The 23,310-nt window shown below is 35.5% G+C and overlaps 3 protein-coding genes across 5 annotated transcripts; all 3 read right to left on the reverse strand.

Annotated features, from left to right (window-relative positions):
• Positions 1-79: 79 nt before the first annotated feature.
• LOC128873032 (KICSTOR complex protein kaptin-like) lies at positions 80-2,798 on the reverse strand. 3 transcript variants are annotated; one of them, XM_054116312.1, is made up of 8 exons: positions 2,223-2,798; positions 1,899-2,117; positions 1,550-1,815; positions 1,277-1,443; positions 1,018-1,190; positions 861-939; positions 509-800; positions 80-399 (listed from the first exon to the last, which is right to left on the reverse strand). In XM_054116312.1, the coding sequence occupies exons 2-8, from the start codon at positions 2,101-2,103 to the stop codon at positions 328-330; spliced, it is 1,254 nt and encodes a 417-aa protein (XP_053972287.1). In that variant the 5' UTR covers positions 2,104-2,117; positions 2,223-2,798; the 3' UTR covers positions 80-327. The 3 variants fall into 3 exon arrangements, with proteins under 3 accessions (XP_053972287.1, XP_053972288.1, XP_053972286.1); XM_054116313.1 differs by having other exon boundaries at positions 1,899-2,140; XM_054116311.1 differs by having other exon boundaries at positions 1,899-2,385; positions 2,459-2,797.
• On the reverse strand, positions 2,459-17,080 carry LOC128873033 (carboxy-terminal domain RNA polymerase II polypeptide A small phosphatase 1). Its single transcript, XM_054116314.1, has 4 exons — positions 15,336-17,080; positions 13,223-13,656; positions 12,955-13,140; positions 2,459-12,869 (listed from the first exon to the last, which is right to left on the reverse strand). The coding sequence occupies exons 1-4, from the start codon at positions 15,403-15,405 to the stop codon at positions 12,678-12,680; spliced, it is 882 nt and encodes a 293-aa protein (XP_053972289.1). The 5' UTR covers positions 15,406-17,080; the 3' UTR covers positions 2,459-12,677.
• Positions 17,081-17,227: 147 nt separating this feature from the next.
• Positions 17,228-22,889, reverse strand: LOC128873031 (Golgi apparatus protein 1). Its single transcript, XM_054116310.1, has 13 exons — positions 22,184-22,889; positions 21,113-22,093; positions 20,898-20,999; positions 20,514-20,798; positions 20,272-20,441; positions 20,063-20,180; positions 19,789-19,985; positions 19,482-19,701; positions 19,080-19,406; positions 18,835-19,014; positions 18,512-18,740; positions 18,306-18,412; positions 17,228-18,233 (listed from the first exon to the last, which is right to left on the reverse strand). Exons 1-13 carry the CDS (start codon positions 22,487-22,489, stop codon positions 18,069-18,071), a joined length of 3,387 nt encoding a protein of 1,128 aa, XP_053972285.1. The 5' UTR covers positions 22,490-22,889; the 3' UTR covers positions 17,228-18,068.
• Between the last annotated feature and the right edge of the window lie 421 nt (positions 22,890-23,310).

The raw sequence follows: 23,310 nt of genomic DNA on the forward strand, positions 1-23,310 counted from the left end.
ACAAGATTTTACTAACAACCATTTGAATTTATTTCTTGTATTCTCTTCAATTTTTGTTACGAGAAAAAAACAAACAATAAATTTTACTATTCAATACTTTATTAGTCATTGAGTCATACGTATACGGTAACGATAAAAATAAATTTACTTTGATTCTTCCTCTTTGACAATGTACATATTTACATACATACATATACATACATATTATATTTATATACTCTTTTAATCTTCGGTATAAAAATTTATTTATATTTATTTATATCGATCTTCGTGGACTAAAATTGATTTCGATTTGTCCTTATGGCAAACGGAAATTATATATACAAGTTATGTTTTATTTCCTCCAATTATCTTTTGATATCTTTTTCTCCATTTATCTTTAACATCTGCAATATTGTGCTGCAATTCATATTTATACTTTAATCCTCTTAATTCGTACTTGTAAATATGATGAAATATTATTATTCATTATAATAAATCATTGTAACTAATTGTTGTCTATTAATACCTGTAATATATGTACCCCACGTTGTGTAAGAACGATAAGTTCCTTCATTCCATCGTTTGTTATGTCCATGTAACATATAGAATGTACAGGTGCATCAAATAATTTTCTAACAGTCAATTCCCACGTGTCATTTACCAAGGAAAATATTAGAATTTCTTGGCCGTAAGTTCCTAACAATATTTCATTTTGACCGTCCATATTGATATCAGCGATGCAAGAGCACAAAATGCAATCGGATGTTTCGCTACCATTTAATCTTATGTCTTCCTCCATTCCATTATTTAAAATATCCCTAAACAAACAAATAAATTATGAACTGTCGCTGTATGTAATGTAAAATTAACATACTCACATAAAAACAACAGCATAGCTTGTATTTACAATGAGAACATTTAATTTTGTTTCTTTATCATCCAAAGAATGACTTGAGCCTGTAATAAGTAATATATAAGAATCATTTTCTAATTTTTGATAGTTTACGAGATAATAATTAATGTAATAGTATTTACTTTTAGAGTTGATAAAAGTTGGTTTTGTTATATTATTTTGTTGTGAAAATACGCATACACTGGTAATAGGTGCGGCGTATCGCAATTTCCAACTTCGACGGACTTTCAGTTCTAAGACATTAACGATAGCTACTTTCACTAAACCGCATTCGCAACCAATTACAGTCAGTCTCCTAAACGAATTTAAATTTTGCATAATCTTTACAATTCAGAGTAATTTATTATACTTCAATTAATAGAGAAATATTTAGAATTATACCAGTTATAATTGCTATAATAGTAAATATTAATCCATATTGTAATTGCTTGAAGATCATGTAACTCAGGGAAATATTTTTCAATTGGTGATTCACTGTAACCATGGTTTAATTTATCCTCCCTGATCATATGGATTTTATAATCACTTCCAGACAATAACCAGACAACCTGAAATCTTAGAGAGATTGTAATTCTATCTTAAATTTACATTGTAAATTTTCGAATATTTCTTTTGTTAAATGGATCAGTCTTGTTAGGGTAACAAAGAAGTTACCTCGCTGTAAGAATTTTGTTGTGGTAGTATAGTATGGTATAAATGATACGGAGTATATGCTAATTCTACCATGAGGCAATTTTGTGCTACAGCTTCAATGGAACTGTATTCTTCTCCTTCTCCATCTGCACCACCTTCTGTATATATATTTAAATATCTCTCCACGGATGTATCTGTGCTTACTTTTATTATTGTTATTCCTATCACAAACCCGTCACCTGTATCGGATTTATTATAAGCATCGATGGATATGATTTCTGCACCACCTGGTAATACATAAGTTTTATGTAGTTGTAAAAATAATTGTTCATTTTATTTTAATAATACATTGTTATTTATGATTACAAACTTGGAATGTATGTAAACAGCAGTTCCTTAACCAATGGTCTTAAATGTAGATTTGGCATCAGATGATATTCGCAAGTATATATTTTTCTTTTTAACGAAGCCACTAATACCTTGTTGGAGCCATTGGTGGAACATAACTTTGTCATTGAATATATATTTCCTTGCGAGGTTAAAGGAAACCAATGGGCATCTATCAAGTTACTCATGATTCTTTCAAATTCTTAAATATTAAATCATAATAATCTGAGACAGTGTCATAATATTTAACTCTTGTTTATATTTGTATTACATTACATTAATTCAGACACTAAAATTAAATACCTACAATTTTGTATTATTTTCATATTATACAGCTAATGTTAAATGTTTCATTTGACAGATTCATAAATAAATTTTGAGGTTAGGAATACAAGATTCATTTCATGTATGAGTTCTACCGCAAAGATATGTCTTGAATAGTTCAAGAAACGAAATTTAAGTGTTTTTTTCTGTAAAGATTAAATAAAGCGATCTATAAGATTCTTAAATAAATACACATTAGGCATAAATTGAAATAGGTACATGTTTCTTATATATACACGTTGCGACAGATAATGTCGATGAGTCTACCCAAGTCTATATACCAGCATTTATTCGAACGAAATCATTGACAAAAATATTTTTATTTTAATTTCATATTTCTACATTGTTATAAATTAGAAGTGCAGACATATCGTTTTTATAAGATTCCGTATCTTTGAATGTTTGCATAAATTAAAAAGGTTTGCATTTAAAAGTTCGAAAACTGTTGACAAATTCCAACAAATTTTTAATAAATATATCTGATGAGACGTATCACTAATTTTAATTCTGCCCAATTAAAATTTAAAACACTATGTGTATAAAATTGATAAAATTGTTGAGTCGAGTATGGTCTAGTATAGTATTTGCTCGACCAATGATTTGTGTTTCCCCTTCCCCTTCATGGTGTGCTTTTATAGGGCTGAACTTCATCTCAGGGGCCCATTTTTTTTTTTGTTAAAATTTATCAGATCTTATAGTTTTTGACCTGAAAAGTCCGAAAATGCAAGTTAAAAGTTTAGGAATCCAATAGTTTAAAAGATACGAGTATATAAAGATGTGTGTATTTGGCGTACTTTGATAGGTTAGTACGACGCCATATTGCCTCTACCTATGCTCTGATTGGTTCGTACGGATGACCGTTCAATCGCGCCTGTATTCAAATCTTCATTTCTTATAGGTTTTACGTAAAGTAAAAAACTATAGGATTTGATCATTTTTAACAAACAAAATGGGCCCCTGAGACAGAGTTTAAACAATCAATCATCAAATCTGACAGAATTAAAGGTAGTGAATGCGCGTTTATGTATGGACTTTGCAAAAAACATATAGATTGTCCTTATGATCCGTATCGTGCAGAAGTTAATATATCTTACGCATTTATATAGACCAAATGCGATATTTCTCTTACGTCAACGGTTTCGCTTACGTGAAACGTAATCGTTTGTCGATAATTATCGACACTGTGAAGTAATTGGATTCATCCTTGTGTTTAATAAAAGACCACGAAAAACTTGATCGAAATATCGGTTTTAATAAATATCTAATGAAAAATATATGCTTTCCTTTCTTTATTGTATAAAATCCACAAATATATTGCACGCGATAACAAAAGTTTTCTTTGATTTGACGAGCATACCTTTTGCTCCTTTTGTAATTATAACGGAGAAAACCTCCAAATCACTGAATACCTGAAAACTAAGCAGTTATTTAATACGATATTATAAGGTCTGGGTTAGGTTACTAAAAATTTATATTATATCTGGTCTATCTATTATATCGAGAAAATATCCAGATAATCGTAAATCTTCAAGTGCAAGTATTTTGTATATAAAATTTTAATATTATAATCTTATATTAATATAAGAGTTTGTGTATTTATAAAAAAAATTACGTATATTAACCGCAAAAAATGCAACAAATATTTTCGTCTCTATCGTCAGCGGACCGTACATGTTTGATACTTTCTTAATTAAAACGAAACAATTTGAATTCCCGTCGGACTTGGTTTTGTTTTTTTTTTTCCGTCGCAAAGAATTTTCTTTGTTCATTGAGCAATGGTTTACCAGAAATTAATAGCGCACGGTACGTCAGTCATGACATTTCCCTTTACGCCGAGGTGCCTACGGAAATCCAATATCAAGATTAATCGCGTGCGATCGAGCAGGTCGACCTAAATACCGCGGTGTCATTCGGATCAGAATAGAGCCGGCTCCTATAGAGAACGTTTACCAACCTAGGATTTACTTTTGTCCAAAAAAAAACCATCGTTTTACGCGCCATTTGCATTTAACTATGGATCCTTTCCGATATCGCGCAATTACCGAATGTTATTCTATACTTCGAAACTGTAGAATGAAAATTGGTTAGAATTTCATTCGATGTAAGTTTTTACTCGATTACCGTGAAATGTAACTTCATTCACCGAAACTAATGAAGGTATCGACTTCGTTTTTGTTACAGTTGATTGACACAGAGTATCTAATCTTTCGATGTGCAACCAGTGTACTATACAGGGTGTCCCAAAAATGTTGTAACTCCTTGAAAGGGGTGGTTCAGGAGATAATTTCAAACAACTTTTTCCTTAGCGAAAATGTTGTCCGAGGCTTCGTTAAGGAGATATTAAGCGAAAACCCCGACCAATCAGAGCGCGAGTATGCCGGTTGAGCGTAGGCCACGCGCTAGGCGGCCGCGCTCATACGCTACCGCGAGCGCTCTATCGGCATACTCGCGCTCTGATTGGTCAGTGTTTTCCGTTAATATCTCCTCAACGAAGCCTCGTAGAATATTTTCGCTAAGGAAAAAGTTGTTTCAAATCACCTCCCGAATCACCCCTTTCAACGACTTGCAACATTTTTGAGACACCCTGTATGTACCCCTGAAGGGGCGCCAATGTTGCAAAAACCGGCCCTGGTTATTTGGACAGCTCTTATAAAACCGAATAAAACGAAACTTTCATACTATACTCCATGCAGAAAATATTAAAAAAAATTTACTCGTCAAATTGGGATGTGTACATCTACATACACGCACACGCATACGTATACATAATATATATATATTTTTTTCTTTTATTAAACACAGAATCACAGAGCAAACTGGACATGTCGGAGGGGCGGGAGATGTTACATATTTCTAGCTGATTTGTTTTTTTTCTGGAACGACGCACCGGGCTCACCTCCACCTACTTTTTTTCTCTCTCTATTATTATTATTATTATTATCGTCGTTATTATTTTACGTCTTGTTACTGTACAAAATATCTCACTGTTAAAAAAGCAGCCGCAGCTTTTGGTAAAAAACATACGAAATCGGTGGAAGAGGTAAGCCCGCGGTGGGCCGAATGCGCCCCGCTTGGTATCGGCAGAGAATATGGTTTTCATTAGTGGAAGTAATTAAGTTTTATTTACAAATCAAGGCAATATCGTTAATTATGTTTTCTTTTTTTTTTTTTACATGCATACTCGCGCCTCTCATTCGATTTGTTACCCCTCTATCTTTTGTTCTGTTCGCTGCCCAAACACGACACTTTGAGCCCTAATAATTCCTTTCCGTTTTCTTTCTTTCTTTCTTTTTTTTTTTTATCTGTGACGAATCCTTTTGTACAACGTATGTATAATGGTAATACAATAATTTAATCGTCCAGACCGCAACGGAGGCAACGACTGGCGGTCCGAGTTTCCTGTATATTCCCTTTTTCCCCGTCTTATCAAACTGGTTGCATTATAAAAAGTCTCGATTCTGCGACCGTCGCTCGGCGAACGGTTTTACGCCACGCTATATTCTTACTCTCTCTCTCTCTCTCTCGCTTTTTTTCGTTTATTTTTTAAAAACACTACACTCGCACACTCGCATACCACGCACGCACACACGCAGATATTCTCTTCTATGTACCTCTTCTCAAAAGCACGCTTCTCTTTTAGACAAGGACCGCTGAAATTTATGGTCCGATACTTGGGTAGATTATAGCACTCGTCGAAGTAAGCGATAAAGTGTTAGTAAACGCATATCTAGAAATCAATAGTTCTCAAGTTGTAAGAAATTTGTATTTTATTGCACAGTATATGTTCGAAGGGTCTTTCAACTGTTTTCTGATTGAAGAATGCATACAGTACTCATAGAAGTAAGCAATAAGAGCTGTTGGTAAACATTGATTTTTCATTGGAATCCAACAGGTAAAAATATCTTGTACCAAGTAGCCTGCGAGTAGATCGTTTTTCTTTAAACATTTTCAACCTCTATAAAGAATTTTTCATGAACAAAAAGGTTAACGTTACTTTGTACAAGCGTAGGTTCAATTTCACTTGCATGTAACGTTTATTTAATTTATAGAATTATTTTGAAAGAGGACATTCAGTAAATAACAAATGTTTACGTGTATATTATAAGTAGACTGCGAAATTGTACGCATTTATAGGAAACTTGAATTTCACAAAACTACAAAATGCACACAGTATGCAACAATGTAAAGAAATATCGAAAATACAGTTTGTATCATAATATTTGCAGAGTAAAATAAATTCCTATATAGGTAATTCCTATACAATTAGGTATTTTGCATAAGGATTCACAGTCTGATTATAAAAACAACTTCTTGGAATAAGACTTTTCCTTGCAACTCGAAAATTGATGTTTTCTAGACTCGCCTTTATCAACATTTGTCTCCTAATTTCGACGAGTACTGTACGTGTACAAAGTTTGGAGCATGAATTTTAGCAGACCTTGTATATTCGTACGATTCGTTATACAACAGCAAAGCTGTGTCCGAAATAACGATTCTGCGCCGAGAAAAATGTCAGCGGCCTCGTTTATTGCCGTTGCAGCACGGTCGTTATCACCAAACAGCTTCCGATTCCTACCGAATCCAGCCGATAACAATAATCATTTGTAAATTAATAGAACGATGAAACGTGCAACAAAAGTAAACGCTTCTCTCTCTCTTTCTCTCGTATTGCTTCTTCTTCAATAAAATACCACCGTTTCCCTATACATCTACTTGGCAAATCGTTTCGTGCTCGATAAACTCACCTTCGATAAAACGGTAAAAAAAGCGACTTCAGCTTGTTAAAATTACTAGCGTACAATTGCATTTTCTTTTTTAAAAAAAAGACTACGTCAAACAATATCGTAGGTATACGATCGATAAAGTACGTTATAATTCTCACGCATCGGTATGATATCGTACTGGGAAATACTCCGTTCAGAGATGGGAAAAATATTGTTTAAATCGTAGACGACGAATAGAAGCACAACATAGCGATTCATTCGTACAAGTACTTATTCGTTTAACGCGAAATACAATTTCATCCTATAATTTAAATCGTAATTCACACCGAACAAAATAAGAGGTTAAAAATAGTTCATCGATACAATTTTCCCAATCTCTGATTCCACTTGTACATCCGTCGTATCGCGTGTAACTTACATTACGCATTAAATTACAGCCGACGAGGAGCCACGATTCGAAGACATTTTATACGTTAAAAATTCTTGGCCTACCTAACGATTCATTTCCTTTCATTTTATACATATTTAATATAACGCATCGCGATCGCTCCCGTTTTCACGCCATCGCGCTAACAATTTTTCTCGGCGCACAGTCACAATAAATCTAAACATATTGTGTGGACACTCGTGACAGCCCACAGCGCGTCTACAATCATGTTACAATTCCGTAATAGTAATTAAAAATAAGGAAAACAAAACAAAATGCTCGGAAAGATTGAAACACGACAAAAGAAACGCACTTATTAAATATATGTATATATACGAATACCATCGAGGGGACGCCTTTTTGTCGAGCGTCCAGATAAATTGTATTCGATAAAAGCGATACACTGGATTGTTAATGTTAATTAATCGCGGAGGGCCACGGTGTGACGGGTCTCTAACACTAAGCACGTTCGTTTCGAAGTTTCGTTTACGTAATAAATACATCATTATTCGTTGAATACTCGCCATGTAAAAAAGGAATGTGCGGATACTTTTATACTTTTTGGGCGTGGTTGTTAAAGCCGGCGACTGACTTGCAACTGAACGCTGTAATGTAACTGCTCGGCACGAATCGTACGGTTCGGCACCAGCGTTACATTACAAGGTTGTTTTTGGAATCGCGAATGCTCGCTTCGAACTCTCGGCTGAATTCTCTCTCGATGCTTCCTGCTCGGTTCAGTGAAAAGTAGACGACCAAGGTTCGTCAAAAAACCGACAGACCAGTGGAGAACGGTCGAATCCTCGCGTTACATTACAATGTTCTGTTGCAAGTCAGTCGCCGGCTTAAGGAAGAACAGATTTAACGGTTTCACGTGGTACATTTGTATCGTTGTTGACGGATCGACTCGCAGAACGTTACTGCTATAACGTATTTGGCATACCGTAAGACGCACGAGTGTCGCGAGCAAAAAACTTCTTTCAGCACTTTCAGCGCGCAAATCAAGTCATTACCGACTACAGGAAGAAGTTTATTAACACGTTGGCTGCCAAGCTAAGACTCGTAAAAATTTCAATAAAGTTAAAATTTTGTCTACAAACTATTAAAAATTGGATAGCTTAACATCCGTCATAGTATCTAATTTGTTAACGTCGTCAAATTTATGAATCCTGTCCAGATTTATTTTCATTATTGTCTCGTCTATGAAATTAATTTTATTAGCTCCTTAATGACAAGGCCTGTCACCAATTTCTGGGTGACGCGGCGACCAACGTGTTAACGAAGAATATCGACATTTATAACGGACGTGCATGGTACCAACGAAGTATATCGGTCGTACAAATTTATTCTTCCTCTGGACCGTTACCATTTCGTTACTTTAATAACTCAAAGTGATTTCAAGTATCTTACAAGTTTGTTCGATGTACGATTTCGAAGCACGTTAATTATATTATTACTTCAAATAATATTTCAATTAATGTTACTTCGAAACGAACGTAGATTTGAAGAAGATTGACAATGTCGTATCCGTGAAGGAATTTTATCGGATGCAACATCAACGTTGTGTCACACGTGGCCTCCGTTGCTCGATCTTCCTAACTGAAAAACAGGCATTAGCTATATTTTCCATATTCGACTTGTTATCGTGCACATTATCAGTGATATACGTTTCTGCGATAAACGATGGAAAGAAAAAGTAAAATAGGAGAAAAAGAAAAGAAGAAGAAAAGAATGCTTTCAGGATTTTGCCACATGACTGTATATGTCGCATCGTAATCGCTCGCGTGTTCTCTTAAATTTACAACTGCTCCCAGACGGCAGACGGAGTTTCGTAAAAGATATCGATAATATTGGGCTGTCTGGGAAGTCCATGCCGATTTTTAGTAGGCGGTACAGGTCTGTGTATTATATCGGAATGGCTGAAAACAAATAAAATGTGTACATTTCTTAACAGATGGAAAGGTTGTGGAACAAAATGGTGCATCTATAATTCGATAGATGTACATCATGATTCAAATATGCCTTTTGAATTCTTCTTAAAAATAGGCACGAACATTCCGGACAACCCAATAGAAACACAAGGTGTTCGATTCGAGATACATTTTCTTTTTTTCTCACGCATATCCTTGTCACTGTACGTATTTCCGGAATAGGTGAACCAGGTAATGGTAGAGTCGTTTGGATGGGCGTTATTATAGCGAACGCTGGTTACAATTTTCGCACGAGAAGAGTATCGTGAATTTTGTGACAAAAGTTAATTATATAAATTCATCGTGTTCGCGTCGGCCGCCGCTGTTTTGAATGCTGTCCAAAAACGAACAGTAATTCGATACAATGATTATTTGCGTTAAATCTGTTGAATTTATTATACATATATTTAGATGAAGGATGGAGTTGAAGCACAGCTACTGCGTGATATTGCCACAATCGAAATCGTTGAATCGGATATATTACAGGAGCTTCGTTAAAAGTATTGGCGAGGTACGGTTACTAAGTACAAACGTTCCATAACATGTTGTTCTTTCCTAAACATGCGCAATAAACATAAATAAAACGACATTAATACAGCAAATGCAATTCTGAATAATAAATTGTTAAATCCTAGATATAAACTCGTCAACATTTATATACATTTTTTTAACGGTCAGCTAGCATCTTTTGTTTTGTTAAACCGTGTATATTAAAACTATTTAATATAGAAAATTATCACAAAAAAAAAGAAAAAGAAAAAGAAAAAATAATCAATTCAACTATGTTCAAATAATAGTCCTCTCCAACTGTATTATCACGTGAATTAGTTCACTCGTATTTTCAATTCGTTATATCACTGGCTGGGTCTGTTTTCCTAGATGTAAATGTCGTCTCAATATTGACCCACTTAACAGATAGATATTAAAGTAATGTAACACTCAACGAAAAACTTTGATAGAAGATGAAGTTGGAAGCCATTTAATATTATGCAATATGTGTAAGACTTATTGTTATATAATCTTCTTATCTCTGTATATCCTAGCTCCCCTTTTCGCCAAATGAAAACTTATAACTCTGCGAACCTACTTTTGTTCAATGAGAAACAGTAAAGCAACATAGATAATTAGCAGAGCCAAGGTTCGTGTACATTAATAAACTATGCTTAAAAAATAAAATATACATTATAAATGTGTAATGTCGGAGAGCTTTTGTTCAAGCGGACGTTAATCTTATATCGTTAAATCTGTTATAAAAAGTTTGTAAATTATTGTATGTGGTGCCTTTGCCTTAAATAAAAAAAAAAGAAAAAGAAAAAGAAAAATATATATCAAATACAGTGCAAAGTACTTGAAAATTATTCTGATTCTGTTAATCTACGTATAGATACATATCTTATCAATGTGCCTTTAATATTTCAAGATGAAAAGTAAATACTGAAATTTTGAGATAGATACCATAAATCTAATCATTGATTTTGTCATATTATGTAAAAGACGCGACGAAATGACGTTAACGTTATAATCCAATAAACGGTTGCAACTGACATACGAATGGTGAAATCCTTTGCAGTTATTATAAAACTTTATCTCTGTAACTGTCTCGTCTGTGCAACGTTATACATTTCCGTAAATTGATTTTTGATTAGAATATTCGATAACGACAAACAGATGATATTCTTAATAAATTAGATTATTTGAAACTAAACCGATAATAACAATAATGTAATTAAATTCGATTTACTATATTATTATTAATAATGGTGATGATGATTATGTTAGTAACAGCAGTAATAAAATAGAAAGCGATATACATCTGTTATGCACTAATTAAAAGTACAAACTTGATAACCGCTTGTTAGTAAATGTTTGCGTATGCGTGAAAATACATTTTCGCTTACCTACGCTTGAAAGATTACAAGATTAAATAAGTCTACTTTATTAATGATATTGTAATCATTACTGAATTAACGTAATGCTTTATTACTCGATTGCCCGAAGGGAGAGAATGATATGCACAGACTCAATATTTAAACATTTACAAAATTTTGGTTGTTTTATACCTTTTCATTATTTTCTCAATGTTTCCCAAAACAAAGTTAAAATACCATCATATAACAATATTCATTTAAAGTGTATTAACATTAATTTCGTATGTAATCAGATTAAATATCTCAAACTGTAGTTACTGTTAATATCGTTTCAGTAAAAATAAAGAAGAAACGGTTAGGTAAATAATAATCTTTCTAATATTTGTATTACTAAAATCTTACATTGTTAGATCTCAATGTTTCTTGTTCGTTTCTAGGAAGAAAGTCTGATTCAATAAAATCGAACGTATTTCTTCGATGAATTCTAACAAATCTTGATTACATTCGGTAAAAGGATTTTACAAAGATGCTAATTTCTGATACTATTTGGAATTATCAGCCTCATAAAATTTATATAAAAATTAATTACTATGTTACTCGATATTCATAGCAATACTATAAGAACTCGTTGAAACTGTATATACAGTGACAGTAAACGTAATGCAAATTCATAGTAAATAACCGGATTATAATAAGGGGAGAAGTAGAATATATACATATATATATATATAATATAGCCCATCAAACGACTCAAAAGTAATTCAGTATTTTCTTTCCTTTGTACCGCTAACGCTATACTCTAATTTCATATACGTGATTTTGTTCTCTTCTACAATTAATTCATGAGGTACTTTGTAAAAATTAAGTTCAAATAAGCACAAAGTTATGCATTTAACCAGTATAAAATGTACATCACGTTTCACATTCACTGTTAGCCTTATCATGTGCTTCTTTTCTCAAGTACACCAAACACGGAAACACGCACATTGAATTATGTAACCGATAAATTATATTCGAAATCTATTCCGCTTCGGTGTAACTGAAGGAGTTATTTGTTATTACCAATTGAGCTACTCGTGAATTTTTTTAAAAAACTGTACGTTAACGATTAGATCAATATATTCAGTACATCGTATCTGTCATACTGTGAACAGTTCGGAGCACAGTATATTGTTGTTTATCAGGAAAGACAACTCAAGCCAACAACGAAACCAACCGTGATTCGTGTTGCATCAAAACAAATAATACACAGGAGGATATAGAATTTTCATCCCCTATTTAAATGATTGTTCAACAGGTATGTCTGCATACTACACTTGGTATTTAGTGGGCCATACCTGGTTGTCCACTGCCACATAACAAGAAAGTAACGCGGAGTATTCCAGTCACAATCCTCCTCAGAGTGCATTGAGCGATGACAATACTGGCTGTTTGGCCAGAATTTAGGTAGGGCTAGGAAGCACCAAGCGAACCTGAACCTGGGCTTGGACTATTCTGTACAATAGTCTGCATTTGATTATAAGGGTGATTGATATTGCACAAGACTGTATAAATATTTTCCACGTTACTGAGTTTCTCAAAAAATGGAATTAAGTCTAGTAGTTCTGAATCGGTCATATCGTCGAACCATGACGCCACTGGTACCTAGAAATGAATTTACTTTGAAATTTGTACATTCGTTTCCTTTTCGTATCGTGTCTAATACAATTACTTTTACAGTAAGACTTACCGCATTATCTGGATGGAAAATGTAACTGGCAGGACTATTATCAACAATAATAATTTGTTGTAAATCCCGCCCTAGTTTATTTAAATCTTTAACATAATTTCCTCTGTGAAAAACACAAGATTCTCTAAACAGTCTTGCTCTGAACACTCCCCATCTGTCAAGCAGATCTGCTACTGGATCAGCATACTGCAAGTATTAGAATTTCTGAATATTCAAATTTCTTTTACATATAAAATTGTCAATGACAAGAAGTATCCAATACACAAACCTTAGCCAAACTTGCAGTGAACAATACACACTCGTACAGTTCACCCATTCTTTGCAAGAATTCATCCACATAAGGCCTCTTTAAAACATACACCTGATGCACTGTCCCATCAATTTCTACAGGAACAACAAAATCAGCGTTGTTGATTGGTTTGAAAGAACTATGCACTAGCGTCTCATCCAAATCAATCACCATGCACTTCTTGTGCATATCCTGATGTCTGACAGGTGGGAGAAGAAACCGAGGGGATCCAGTCCCTGGCGGCGGAGAACCTTGTTCATCCCATTGTACAGAATTTGTTTTCGAACTCTTTGAACTACTTCCACGTCCTCTACCGAGACAACAAAGTAGAGATCGTAGAAGTCCACGCCCTCTTGGCTTTTTGCCACTGGCTGGACCGTTGCTGGCCACTTCATTCTCTCGCGGTAACTGGGCTACATAGGGAAAAACAAATGTTATTCTGTAAATATACATACTTGGAAAGAATATCATACGAATGAAAATTATTTGAATCATGGAAATTTATGTAGAAACACATATAAACTTTCTATAAATAAATGAAGTACTATTGGTAATTGTAGAGAACAGGTACATCCTCACCGATTTCGATGATTTTTAAATATGTTGTAGAAATCAACATTGCGAATAACTTTTTCCTATACATATAACCGTCGCTCGGCCTTAGTTTCCGAGATATTTGCAAGATATCATTGCTACTACTACAATGAATATTCCGTATAGCTACGCGTCTGTGGCCGCGCGCGCACGTGTGTATGTGTGTGTGTAAGCTATCATTCGCTGATCGGCTCGCGTTTCAATCTGTTCCGAATTCATTTATACATATAAAGTAGCGCATGATCCGTATTCGTACAGTAAAAAAATGAGAGTCCGGGGGCTTGCCCCCTGATCGAGGGTTTGGGGGCGAAACCCCCAACAACGAGTATATACTGCAGCGCACCACTCAGGTGTGTATACATGATTAGCCTGAGGGGTGTTTATAGTTTAGCGGGGGGTCTCGGAGACGCAGCCCTCCAACATGCGTATAATTGAGACATACATGCTTTTCAATTTTTGTAAAAGGATTTTGCGCGAAAATTATACGCCTCGACATTACGTGAACTCATAAACGCGTACGTATACAGGGTGTCCCAAAAATGTTGGAAGTCGTTGAAAAGGGGTGGTTCGGGAGGTGATTTGAAACAACTTTTTCCTTAGCGAAAATGTTGTCCGAGGTTTCGTTAAGAAGATATTAAACGAAAACCTCGACCAATCAGAGCGCGAGTATGCCGATGGAGCGCCCGCGCTAGCGTAACCTACGCGCTCTGATTGGTCGAGGTTTTCGTTTAATATCTTCTTAACGAAACCTCGGACAACATTTTCGCTAAGGAAAAAGTTGTTTCAAATTACCTCTCGAACCACCTCTTTCAAGGTGTTACAACATTTTTGGGACACCCTGTTTTCCGACCCTAAACAATCGACGACTGAACGCTTACACACACACACACACACACACTGCCACAGACGCGTAGCTATACGCAATATTCATCGTAGTAGTAGCAACGATATTTTGCAAATATCTCGAAAACTAAGGCCGAGCGACGGTTACATGTATAGGAAGAAGTTATTCGCAATGTTGATTTCTACAACGTATTTAAAAGTCATCGAAATCGGTAAGGATGTACCAGTTCTCTACAATTACCAAAATTCGATTCATAGTAGTTACGGGTTAAAACGGTGGTGAAGGTATGGTATACAACACGATGAAGTTACGCGAAACTTAGGTGAAAGAAAAGAGGGGACAGTGGGGAGGAGAAGGGTGTGGGGGGAGGAGGTAGACACGATTTGACGAGGCGAGGCCAGGCAAAAACGAGGGCGAGAGGAAAAGAGACGTCGGAAGCGAAGCATAGACGAGCACAACAGTAAGAGAGGCGGAAGAAGGGGGGGGGGGGGGAGAAGGAGGAGGGCAGTGCGAGAGAGGTGAAGTTAGGTGAGGTAAGGTGAGGAGGAGTGCGGTGCAGTCCCGTAACAGGTGCAGATTCCATCCAGCATCTGGAAGAAAAACGTATGGAAAAAAATGTAAAGCGACGTGCCGTGTTCGCGGCGAATCACCTACCTTTCTCGTTATTAAACTGGCCTAGCTCGTCATCCCGCGACACTTGGGTGATAATGGACGATGCGTCCATTTAAACATTTGTTGAGTCCCTGCGTGTCCGATCGTGAATTCCGTTAATGCGCGGGCGCGAGAAACACACATCCACACATCGCCGCGAGTAAACACGCGCGCACGGGGAACCGAGAATGAGAGAGCGTATACGCGTGTCAAGCACGCACACGCGCCAACCCACTCGCTCGCTCAGTCACGACGTACGAAATCTCTCCCTCCAAACGCCGTCGCGGCCACCGCCGCCGCCGCCACCACCTCCACTGTCTCCTCCGCCGTCGCCACCGCTGCTGGTGCTATTGCCGCCGCCGCCTTCGCTCTGTCCTCCGCCGCCTCCACCACTGCGAAGATCACCGCGGCTCGACGAATGGAGACGCATAGGCGCAGGCACACGCACAGCCACGAACCACACACACGCACCCACACGGTGTAACTCCACTGATATTTACTTCGAAAAGGACCGATACAGTGGCGTAGCTAAGGGCGTGCGGCGCGTGCCAAGCACGCGGGCACCCTGGGTTTTATAACGAACCACAAACAAACATAATAGCGTCTTGTTTACTATTTCGTTCTCTAACAAACATCGAGGAACTCCTTGATTACTATTATTACACTTTACGCGAAACTTGTACACGAGTCAATGAATATCGCTGTACAAGTTTCGTTGGTCGGTTTTCGTGAAAAAGTAAGTATACCGCTTGTTTTTCTGATGTAATTAGACATTTAAAGGATTTAGTTAGAAAACGGCCGTACTGTGAGTTTTGGCATGTGGCTCCTGAGGTTGCTGCTTACGCCACTGGCACAAGAATTTATATCTTGATTTTAGAGAAAGAGTGACTTCGTTACACTGTATACGATCAATTTCGCTGTATCGGTGGCACGTTTCACGCCGTGTTAAGAGTAATCGCTCGTTTTCTCTGCATTCGAACGTGATCGGGGAAAGTTAATCCAATTCTTTGCTGTCTTCATTCCAACGCAGCACTTGCCCGCACGTACCTACGGTTAGGTGCGTATACGCTCTCTCTTTCGCGCGCCACACCTATGTCGTTGCGCAGTACATCGCGATTCGACGTTTGTCGTACACGTTTTGTTCGCCGAACATGTTCGTTGGGGTCGACGGTGCGGTGTCCTTCGACGCGGCTCGCGCGTTAATCCTTTTCGCCAATGGATCCGATATTGTTGTTACGGACAGACCGATACGCGTATCCCGTTGGTCCTCGGTCAGGAACAGCACCGATTCCGGAACGGTTTCGTAACAATTCGAAGATCGCGAACAAAACACGCGCGAACGTCGAACGGTGCTTGTTCGCTACACAACTGCCGTGGTTTAAATTTTTATCAGTACAACGCAAACAACATCGCGGACCCGTGTTACACAAGTTTTTGATGTTAACACAGTGTGTCACTGGCTCTTGCACTCCGCGCGATTCTCCCGCCGTCTAGCGGTCTTTTGTTCAACCGTGAACGCGACCGTTGTGCACCGTTCGAACTCAAAAATTAAAGCCATAAAAGCAGAACGGGAGGAACGCGGCTTTCGCTATTCGCTATTCCGCTCTATTCCTTTTCGGGCATGGATCGAGTTTGTTCGCGGCAATTAGAATCGAATAGATCTGTTCTTTGAGTTATACTCATGGAACACTACGAGTACTATGACTAACGTCGCACCTCCATCATTTTCTTTTAATCTTTTTAGCAGACCGCATGGAATCCATCGGAGACTAGCTTTCTTCGTCGATCACTCGTTCACTTATACTTGAACTAATATTTCCCATTCAAAGTATTCCTCTCTTTTATACCGTGGTTACTAAGGATAACAAGGAATTTTATTACTTTATACAACTAAAATCAATATAAACCACAATCCAGCGTTTTTATCTTCGTATTTTACCAATAGTATATTTTGTTGTAACATAATATTTGGTCTTATACCTTAACTTACAATAATAATATATTCAATGATAAGTGTGTAATACTTCTAGTCATAAATTGAGCATAAATTTTGTAAAGAAACGTGCAATCTCAGTACTTGTTCCACATTGGATGCATATTATATAGTCATTTAACTTTTTTTCTTTTTTTATTGTAAATCATTTCTAACAGCATTTAATATAGGCGTTCTAACGTCCTAAAATGGAAGACCAATGTAATTTGTGCCCAGATGTTTTACCTTAAATAAAACGTGACCATTTTATTTTATTATGAATTTTTTTTTTTTATATATCACAAACATATAGAGTATTGACATAAAATTTCATTCTTTATTTGTTTTTTATTATATATATATTCTCTATTAATGTTTTTTTTTTTTTATTATTATTAAAATCTACCTTAATAGCAAATCATTTCCAGTTTATCATACATACCATTCATTCAACTTTTACAGTTTTTACATTTATAATAATACTATGAATGACAGATCATAGAATCATGGACATAATTGTATAATATTTAAATATTACTTCGTCGTAGGTTTGTACGCGATAAAAAAACATATAAAAAGGTTAATATTTTTTGTTTCTAATTTTTTTTTTTTGCGTAATGTGATATTTTGCAGGAAGGTCACGTGATGTTATCACTTCTTTTACTTTTTATTCTCGATGTTTACTGTATGGAGTGATTCTTTTTGTTTCTAACTACACCGATCGATAATCTTCTTCGAGGACGGACCGCTTTCACTACAATTCATCATTTATTTTTCATTAACATTGTTCGTCTCGTCACTCTTCCACAAAATAAACCGGAGATGAAAATTATACCAATCATCGTTAAAGCGACGATCATAAAGTATCGTCTTGCAGGAGATTGGTTTATTGTTGAGTATAGTTCTTCAATCGAATTCGGAGCAATCAACTGAAAAGTAACAAATCCATATTATGAAATGTACAAATTAATAATGCAAGAAGGAAAAGTAACGAACACTACCTTGGCCGCATTTTTAAACATTTCGATCCTTGTGGTTAACATTTTGTAGCAGTCAGGTTGCAAAGATTTGTTGCTATCTTCCAATACATTTTGCAAACACAAGATATCTAAAAAAAAAAGAAATAATAATGGTTTAATACTCTTTGCGTTTGCGATTAATCTTAATCTATCGATAACATTGTTAATTAAAAAAATATTTAACGTACGCCTTCCTGCTCCTTGAGAAACATCGCTGCAATATTTGCTGACGTCAACAGCGCATGCTTTTTGTAGTAACGGATCTGCATTAATATCTGCTTTCCTTTGTTCTATTAAATCGGCAATTTCAAGACGGCATTCTTCTTTCATATCTCTATTACCAGCATTGAACTCTATTTTCAAACACTCTTCTACTGTTCCAGGATCATTTTCATCTGCTCTACAGACTGTTTCAATCTATTACAAATATATGATTCAGATCATATAGATACAATGAACAAACTTTTATCATGTATATATATATAACATATTAAAAATATTTTCATTATACCTCATGCGCACACATCGTAGCAAGCAATGGATTTAAGTGATAATTTAAGGCTGCTTCTCTGAGTATGCTAGTCATCTGATATTCACATTTTACCGTAAGTTTCGATTCTCGGAATTTAATTTTTAAACATCTTATGACTTTTCCTTCAAGTTCTTTATCGGTGGGCTCGTGTATTAAAACCTGAAAAACACATTATGGGTTTATATTCGTATAAATAATGTAACGCAGTCTCTTTTAAAACTTACCTCTTTACAATTTTTATTGATGTCATAAGAACAAGCAGTCTGTAACGCAGTGTTGAATCTGTAATCTGTGTTTTGTTCGATCATTCTCCGAATAACGATATTTTTACATTTTTCGTCGAATGTAATCTCATCTTTATATTTCTTTAAACAATCCAATGCTTGCGAACGGCTTATGTCGTGACAGAATTGTCTTACCATAACACGACAAGTATTTAGTAAAGCAAAATCACTTGAACTGTCTTGAAATTCCTGTTTTCTCACTTTAAACAACTGTTTGTGACATGCATCTGATAATTTTGACTTATGTCCAGCTAAGCATTCTAGAATCTAAAATAATGATAATCAAATTAATAGCAGTGTAAAAACCAAACGATCAACGTCACGAATCAAATATATTGTTACCTGTGAATTTCCTGGTTCAACGTTAAAACAATATTGTTTAATATCCGTTGTACACTGTGACTGTAAAACAGGATCGAACTGAATGTTCTCTCTTTGTTGGTAAAGCTGTGCTTTTAGTTGTTGTCTACATTCTTTTGGGATATGATGTTGCGTATTTTTTATTATATTTTCTTGTACTATTGAACTTAAACACTCTATTACTTCTGCTTTTGTTTTTGATCTAAATAGGACACAAAAAGTACACATTTTTTTTTTGTATAAACATTGTATACAACGCGTTCTATGAATAATGTTAAAAATTGTTTACTTTGGACACCATCTCTTGACAGAAGGTCTACAGGCTTCTTTAAATTTATATGTAAAGTGATAATTTTTTAATGATATTAATTGGAAATGTTCCACTGCTGCTTTACACTTGTAATCAGATTGTACATCTAAATCATTTTTATGTTCTATCAAACACTCCATCATGTCGCCTTCGCCTTTGCTATATTTTGATATTTCCTGTGTTATAAATTCTTTATGAAAGCATTACCAGAAAACAATATATACGTTATTGTTTAAAAATAATTGTATTGTACCTTACAATGACGTTCTATGATATATTGACACGCAGCAGAAATAACTGGATTCAATTCAAAGCGTTCCGCTTGTTCCTCTGTAAAATTGCCGACTGCTAACTTGCAATTTTTGTTTAAACTGCAAATAAAACAAGCGAAGTAAAAGTATGAAAAAAAAAAATACAGAAACAACTTTCACTTATTGTATGATTAAATGTACATTTTATTACCTATCTAAATGGTCTTGAAGGCACAATATTTCTTCCCCTTTTGCAGTTTTATCATAACAATATGATGCTAATTCATTTAGACACAGTTCTTCGATCTCGGGTTGTAAATCAACGTTTACAGCCCGCTGTCTCATAACACGTCTGATTTCTTCAAGACATTCAGTTCTCAACTGAAACAATTATTTGAAGATAAATCGTCATTCCAAATTTATAAGTTCATTTAAGGTTGTAAAAGTTCTCACTGTCATGTTTTTTTGAGGATGATATGCATGCCTATATAAACATGGTAAAATAAGAGGTCCGCGTTCCGGGTCCATCTGTCTTCCATCGCTGGCCCATGCATTTTGTGCATGACATAAACGTATTGCATCAAATTTGCAGGCTCTATACAATTGAGGATCCAATTTAAAATCTCTGGCTACAAAATATTGTATTTGAATTAAAGCAGTTTCGCAAGCTTCTGTCATTCTGTCTGTACCAAGATGTTCCACTAGACAAGATATTACTTTGGCATCGCCTCCGTTTACCTGAATTTAAATTAAATTAAACACATTATTATTTACTTATTTATGTAATTTCGAATAGGCTTATTTTGTTTCTTTTAGCTACTAGAGTGTGTCCCCTACATTTTTGCAGGCTAAATTAACAACTGGTTGACACTGTTCCCTTAGAACAGGATCGATTCGCCAGTCTTCTCCAGCATCGGTTTCCATAATTAATTCTTCTAACTGTTGTTAAGAAAAAGGAATATTCGATTAATATTTATAATTGTATGATTTATATGTCATATTCGATTCAACATAATTAACGAACGCATAAATATACATAGAGACTTTCTTACCGCTCTTTGGCACTTGCTAGACACTCTTAATTTTTTTTTTCTTGTCCTAGTATGTTCCATTAAGCAATGAATTGTTGCACCACCAACTTCAAGGCTATTACAGAACGTTGTAATATCATTGGCACAACCGTCGACTATTTCAGGAGATAGTCTATAATCTTCCATTAACAGTTTCCTATGATCAAACATTTCAGCTTGGCAATTTCCATCGATCTTGCTACCATTTTTTATTGCTGATTCCAAACAGAGAAGGATTTGTGCGAGTCTTATATTTCTATCTTCGATAACAGATCTCCTACAATGATTAAGTTTAATATCGTCTTTGCATGCTTTGACCAGTCCTCTACTGATTTTATAATCCGATGCTATTAGTTTTCCTCTTCTTGTGAGCTGTTCCTGACATGTCCCTGACATGGATCTATCTGTTTTGTGTTGCATCAAGCATTTGTATACTTGACCGCTACCTGGTCTTATATCTGGACAAAAGTTTGCACGATCTTGCGCGCAAGCCAAATATAATTGTCTATCCAGCCTTATATTTTCTGCTTGTATTTCAGATACATGAAGTATATGTCGTTTACATTGATCCTGAAGTTCATTGACATGTTCTTGTAAGCAAGCTAATATTTGCCCTTGGGATATATCTCTATATGGATGTATTTTATCGCATTTAAATTGTCTAATATCACTATCACAATCTGATGAAAATGGTGTTATAATTCTGAAGTCTGTAAATGCAATCCATTCTAAGCGCTGAATATACTCGATACATTCTGGACCCTTGACTTTTTCTCTGTTATCGATCAAACAAGATAAATATGCTCCATGCTTGGTATCAGTGGTGGAACAAGGCAACGAACCTAATTCTTTACCGCATGTTTTCTTAGCTAATCGTTCTATATTTAAATTATTAGTAATATTTAAGATGTATTCCCATATTGCTGAGCGACAGTCATCGTCGATACCGGATACTTCGGTTGGCTGTAAAGAGAAATAAATTAGAATTATTTTGTAATGTAATGAATTAGAAACTACTAATCTGAATAATTGCAACGTTATCAAGAGGTATACCTTGAATGTTTGAATGCATTCTAATAACCTTAATTCATCGTCATCTCTATTTACATCGCCACATAGACGATTCAAATTCTGGAGACATTTATCAGGTAGTAGGTAAGAATTGGCTATACTCGCTCTTTTAACCCTAACGGTACTGTCAACAGAATTGCTGAATAACCAGCTTATTCTTGGTACGATATCACCGCTGTTCGTCGACAGATCGTTAATATAAGTTCTCGATAAGTGAGCACAATTTAACACTGACAATTGTATAAAAATCACAAACAAAATACTGTTTAAATATGTCATATATTCCATCCTCGCGAAATAGGACCGCTTCTTCAATTAAAACTTATTAACACGAAGCACATTACGATGCAACTATGTACTTATCCAACGATCTTGTTGCGTAGCTCTTTTTCTGACACTTTTTACTTTACTGAATAATGTCAACGTCACAAATAACAGCGGACTTGTGTACAATCGGATAAAACCGAACTTTGCGCGGACAGTTGCCGTGATATGCGTGGATTAACTACCATTACCTACTCTTCCAACTATGCATTCGATTTTCAAATAACTATTACTCAAGGCCAGTTTGTAAGTCAAATTAATTCATTGTACGAACAAATCAGTCATACAGAACTCGTTATACATTTTAATTCCGGAGAACGGTATAGCAAAATAACGTAATAATACGTTTTATTATAAACAGATTTCCTCAGGGCCGAAACAAGGGTACGTGGCACCCTGGGTCTTGCTGATCGTTGGCTTCCAATGGAAACATACTAAAGTTTATTCAGAAGAAAAATAAAGTTGAAGTAAATAAAACCACGTGACTGAGACAGATTCGGCTGGTTGAAATATTCAGAGGGCCGAAACTCAATTTGAGATTCTTAAATAGATAAAAATAGATAAAGATGAAACAAAATTTCTGCGATGCATCCCTGCGTAGAATGACGTATCGGCATGGTGGACCAATGAGATTTTGATTACGTAACTATTTGTTAGGATTATTCATAAGCACGAACATGATGAAATTGTATTTAGGTAATATTGTCATGGAACGAAAACTAAAATATTATGTCTTACAATATTCTACGAGGCTTCGTTGAGGAGATATTAACGGAAAACTCTGA

This window comes from Hylaeus volcanicus, chromosome 2 (genome assembly GCF_026283585.1).
Source record: "Hylaeus volcanicus isolate JK05 chromosome 2, UHH_iyHylVolc1.0_haploid, whole genome shotgun sequence".
NCBI classification, from domain to species: Eukaryota; Metazoa; Arthropoda; class Insecta; order Hymenoptera; family Colletidae; genus Hylaeus; species Hylaeus volcanicus.